Below are 5670 nucleotides of genomic sequence, written 5' to 3'. Positions count from 1 at the left end.
TTACTATATGCCCACTTAATCGGAAGGTACTAAAATTACCTTTCAACTGTGAGCCATTGGACTGATATTTCCCAAATATTTCGGCTGACAAGTCCAAATTGACATATAATAATAATACCAATCTGTAACTACGATACAAATACAAATTTTCTTCTTCGCGTGCTTTATTATTCGCTAAAAAGAATATGCTGCTGTTAAAAAATCAATATAATAATAAATCATACTCCTAAGTAACTGGAAGTGCAAATAAGCTTAGCCTATCAAATTCAAAAAAAAAGTTTGCCTTTTTATATATTTTATTTTGAATATATTTTATTTCAAAATTCATGAAATTAACTTTCTTAACTACTATTTTTTTATTGCAGGCTTATCAAATCACTACACTTATTCGAGAATACTCTGAAGCTGCAAAGGATATGTATGTTTCTTGATCTTTACGTGTTACGCCCAAGAGAGTTATTATGGGAGTCCAAAATTAGAATATTTTCTATCAGCTTACTCAAAACCAACTGCTAAAACAATGCGATGGCCATGTCCGTCTGTCCGTACAAAAGCTAGAAAGTTAAGATTAAGCATACAGAGAGACATAGACAAAACTGCCAAGTCCAAACTTTTGAAAAATGTTTTGATATTTTTTAAATTTTGCATTAGTCTTGCAAGTTTTTATCGATTTGCAGAATAACGTATTGCAACGCCCACTGTAACACTTTTGAAAATGTTGTTTATATTTTTTCATATTTTTGTTAGTCTTGTAAATTTTTCTCGATTTGCCAAAAATTTTTTGGCCACGCCCACTCTAACGCCCACAAACCGCCAAAAACTGTCAGTGTGAAAATTTCTCCTTTGCTCTTCCACCAGCTCAGATAGTCGGGGAATTCGACTATTGCGATCTCTATTGTTGTATATAGGTCAGTTGTAGCCCAAAAGTTTTGCAACACCAAATGCAGTTGTCCAAATCAGCAGTCTAAAGGAATGAAACCAAAGCTGCTGAGGCGTTGAGTCAGCGGTCCCACGTCATCTGCACAGCGGGCTTGCGACGGATGCAAAAGTACATGGTATGTATTCTGCCCAGCTCTCTTAGAAAATATTTAAAAAGCTTTAGTTGGTTTATACAAGACCCGCAAAGAATACAAACGGGTCCTGACTATGAAACACAATAACGTGTGACAATAAAATAATAAAAGGAATAAATAATAAACAATAAAATAATAAAAGGAATAAATAATAAACAATAAAATAATAAAAGGAATAAATAATGAAATACCAAATAATATATAGTACATAATACCTAATACTTAATACATCATACATAATAAGCAGCCGTAGTTCGAATTCGAACTACCCAAACGAGCCACGGACCACACTAAACCAGAAACCCAGCCACACTAAATAGGGTAAATCGATAGCAAAAGCAAAATCGATAGAGCCAACCGATCCCTATATAAAGCGGGCGGCTGGCCTCTGGGAAGTCAGTCAGTGTTCGGCACCGATCGGATGGAAGTCATCAACCAAAAGCGACCAGCCAGCTCTACAGCAGGATCTCCCAGTGGCAAATATAATAAACCAGGATAGTAAGTGTTCATTCCTATTGCCTCTGCTGACTTAAGGGTCCGACCCTGGCCGTCCCTGACTACCAGAGGCACGACAGAACGTCAGAGGTGGCGCCCGAACAGGCTTATAGTGGTGATTACAGGGAAACCGACGCCGAGAGAGTGATGTCTAGTTGGGTATATATGGCAACAAAACCGGAACTAGCAGAATACGCAAGAGAATTCGGATTGGATTGGTCGGGAAAAAACGAGGACTTACGAAGAACATTGGCGGCTCTTTCAATGCGCAGGGACCACTCAGAAACGATAAGAAGGAAGCTGACACTGCTAGCGGACAAATACAAGAAAGACAAAAGCCCCACCCGGATACCAGAAATCATAGTAACAGAGATAAGCTCGAGGATGGGCGACGAATAGGAGACAAAAATGGAGGGAAAGATGGAAACAGGAACAATCGATAGAGTGCGGAATTGGGGAATTAGATACCAAGGTACGACAAACCCGCTGGAATTCCTCGAGAAGATGGAACAATGGGCCACCGGATACGGACCCCGGCATGATCAGCTGGTCCAAACAATGTCATTCATACTGGAAGGAATCGCTATAGACTGGTGGAACACGACACCAACAAGGATCACCTCATGGGTACAACTGCGAACGGAGCTACTGGAGTACTTCCTGCACCGAGGTATGGAGAACAGTTGGAAACCCAGTTAGGCCAGTTGAGGCAACGAGAGAACGAACCAGTAAGGGAGTACGCGATGAACCTGAGGAAGCTCATGAGGTTCACAAAGCTCACAGAGACGGAAAAACTCGACTGGGTGTACAAAAACTGTAGGAGCTAACTGAAACTGTACACAAGGAGAAACGGATTAATAACGCTAACAGAATTCCTTAAGCTAGCCGAGGAAGTAGAGGAAATCGAGCAAACGGCAGAGTGCTGCCGAACTGGGTCGGGAAACGGAGGAGGCCTGAGCGAATAGCGCCAAAGGCATGGTAGACACCGGAGCATCAAAAAGCGCGATGAGTAGAAATATGTTCCGAGATTTAAAGAACCAAGGAAGCAGTGTGAGGGCAGAAATATCGCTGGCGAACGGATCACGACAAAATGCGATTGGAGGGTTCTCGTCGAAAGTCGAGTTTGGAGGGCAAGTGTTTAATACAACATTCATGATCATTCCCAACGTAGAAGGAGGAATCCTCCAAGAATGGATTTTCTGGCCGGGGCAGAAAGCGTGCTGAGGTGTGGCGGACTAGAGCTGGATAAAAGAAGGACCGGAGACGAAAGGATAAATGAGAAAGGAAACACAAGAGAGACTAATACTAAGTACTAATTTTCACATATTTATACCCGTTACTCGTAGAGTAAAAGGGTATACTAGATTCGTTGAAAAGTATGTAACAGGCAGAAGGAAGCGTTTCCGACCATATAAAGTATATATATTCTTGATCAGGATCTATAGCCAAGTCGATCTGGCCATGTCCGTCTGTCCGTCCGTCCGTCCGTCTGTCCGTCTGTCCGTCCGTCCGTCTGTCCGTCTGTCCGTCTGTCTGTCCGTATGAACGTCGAGATCTCAGAAACTACAAAAGCTAGAAAGTTGAGATTAGGCATACAGACTCCCAAGACATAGAAGCAGTGCAAGTTTGTCGATTCATGTTGCCACGCCCACTCTAACGCCCACAAACCGCCCAAAACTGCCACGCCCACACTTTTGAAAAATGTTTTAATATTTTTTAATTTTTGTATTGGCCTTCTAAATTTCTATCGATTTGCCAAAAAACTTTTTGCCACGCCCACTCTAACGCCCACAAACCGCCCAAAGCTGCCACGCCCACACTTTTGAAAAATGTTTTGATATTTTTTCATTTTTGTATTAGTCTTGTAAATTTCTATCGATTTGCAAAAAAACTTTTTGCCACGCCCACCCTAACGCCCACAAATGTCAGTGTTTAAGACTCTCCTTCGTACATCCACCAGCTGAGTAACGGGTATCAGCGACTATAGCGTTCTCTCTTGTCTTCAACTTTGATGTAAAAAAGAAAGCGATCTTACACCGACTTATGGGTTTGGCGTATGAGGTGTTGTTCTTGAATATGTTTGTAGAATTGGCTCTGCTGGGGGTTGCGGCGGTTGAGAAACCGGATCGTTTTGATTCCAATTGAAACGCAGAGGCGAGGATTTCTGGTTCTCCAAAGGGTAGTCTTTATTCACTTTGATGTATATATGTACAAATATAAACAGGTTGCTCCAAATTTTGTGTCTTCGTGACTTGTAGAAATGAAAGTAAGTAAGTGAGTAAGCAAAAAAAGAAAGGGTGTGGCCAGCGGTCCCTAATGGAAGAATACTCCCTTTTTCAAAAGAGAGTGGGTGGATTCCCTTCTCCATTTAGGGACGCGTGGAACTGGCACACGGGAGCTGGAGTAAACATCCCGCCCGCCTTGCAATGCCACAGATTGCAAAAGAATCTGTGATGCGTCAGTGGGCGTATGTTCCGGAGAGCATCCATCCTAAAACAGTGCTCTGTGCTACGATGTGCCCGTTCTGGCTGTGCATGACACCCGGTTGGATAAGCGTGGGAAACACATCCACACCTAGCACGACGGAGGTACCAGCCGGCCTGTGGAAACTGGGGTCCGACAGGATGAGGTTGGTGAACACTGTTTTGGCAGCGTCAGGCAGCTCTCGGGCAGGAGTCCGCATTCGCAGCTGCTCCTCGACGTGGAACACCACCTCAATCCGTGGCGTCTCTGTATGCATCGGTATGAGAGTGGCTCTGCACACCCTCTCATCACCGACTCCCAGGATAGGGAGGGCCATGGCCTCGGCTAGTGATCCGTCAATGCGGCTCAAAGTAGAGCACGCATCTACCATAGCCCGCACATCGAAGCGTTTGTCCCCGATGTCGAACCGCAGATTGACGGTGGTCAGGATAGCCGTTGCAGTGTGGGAGAGCACTGCCGAGAGGCGGGGTTGCTCGATGTTGGCCTTCGGCTCTGGCGTCTCGATGGGCCTGTCCGCGCTGGCAGACCGCTCTCGCTTTTCCCGCCGATGGAGATGCAGCAGGGTGTGATGAGCGTCCCCACATACTCGGCAGCGACACTCACTTCGACACGAGCCTCCGGAATGCTGGTGCGCCAAGCAGTTCGGGCAATATTTGTTGATGAGAACCGCACGGAGCCGCCGCTCTGCATCTAGCCGGAGAAACCGCGAACACGTCCGAAGCGGATGAATCCCCTGACAGACTCGGCATCGGAACGATCGAGTTCCTCGAGAACATCTGTCGATGAGCTGGCGACGTTGGTTGCGATGGGACGGCATGGCTGGCTGGGACGGCATGGATGAGAGAAGCTGAGAGAAAAGAACGACTGGAGGATAGAACGGAAAAAAAAATAATAATTAGTGGATACGCTTTACTCTCACAGTTATGGACATCGAACGCAGAGACATTGGACATGTTTGTCTACGGGAAGGAAAACTAATTTGGAAATTGGCCGTTTGAGGATACCACGGGCCGTGCGGACGTCTACGACGCGAACTTTGTCATCAGAGCCAGGATAAACCCTTTGAACACGCCCTAAACGCCACCCATACGATGGAACGTGGTCTTCCTTGATAATTACCATGTCGCCTTCGGACATATTCCTGGTTGGAATTTGCCATTTGGTCCTCTTATGGAACTCTTTCAGGTATTCAGCTTTCCATCTCGATGCGAAAAGCTGGCCAAGGGCTTTGAGTCGCTGCCATCGGTTCAGGATAGAACTGGCTTCGCCGGCGGTGGGAGGTTCGGCGGGGACAAGTAGCGGTCCGCCTATCAGAAAATGTCCCGGAGTGAGAGCGAGGATATCCGACGGATCTTCTGACATCGCTGAAATTGGTCTGGAGTTGAGGCATGCCTCGATCCGACACAGTAGAGTGGATAACTCTTCAAGGGTATACTTAAAATTACCTGTCGTCTTGTAGAAGTGAGTCTTGAAGCTCTTGACTCCTGCTTCCCACAGGCCTCCCATATGGGGGGCGCCTGGAGGGTTGAAATGCCAGGATAGGCTCTGGTGACTAAATGACGAGGTAACCTTTTCCTTAACCGCAGCGATGAAATCTTCTGTGAGGGCCTTCTCCGCG

At 45.7% G+C, this 5670-nt stretch overlaps 1 protein-coding gene across 1 annotated transcript; it reads right to left on the bottom strand.

Annotated features, from left to right (window-relative positions):
- Window positions 1–3729: 3729 nt before the first annotated feature.
- On the bottom strand, window positions 3730–5312 carry LOC120322238. Its single transcript, XM_039377290.1, has 2 exons — window positions 5172–5312; window positions 3730–4916 (listed from the first exon to the last, which is right to left on the bottom strand). The coding sequence occupies exons 1-2, from the start codon at window positions 5209–5211 to the stop codon at window positions 4027–4029; spliced, it is 930 nt and encodes a 309-aa protein (XP_039233224.1). The 5' UTR covers window positions 5212–5312; the 3' UTR covers window positions 3730–4026.
- Window positions 5313–5670: the final 358 nt, after the last annotated feature.

Source organism: Drosophila yakuba, unplaced genomic scaffold, assembly GCF_016746365.2.
Source record: "Drosophila yakuba strain Tai18E2 unplaced genomic scaffold, Prin_Dyak_Tai18E2_2.1 Segkk21_quiver_pilon_scaf, whole genome shotgun sequence".
Lineage (NCBI taxonomy): Eukaryota > Metazoa > Arthropoda > Insecta > Diptera > Drosophilidae > Drosophila > Drosophila yakuba.
Note: the sequence above shows the minus strand (reverse complement) of the source record. Positions and strands in the feature narration are given on the sequence as shown.

Excerpts from the sequence above, each read along its gene's own strand:
- LOC120322238 (XM_039377290.1), bottom strand. The coding sequence starts at position 5,211 with ATGGCAAATTCCAACCAGGAATATGTCCGAAGGCGACATG. Across the intron at positions 4,917-5,171 it reads ATATGTCCGAAGGCGACATG|TCGTTCTTTTCTCTCAGCTT; the intron begins GTAATTATCAAG and ends TCTATCCTCCAG.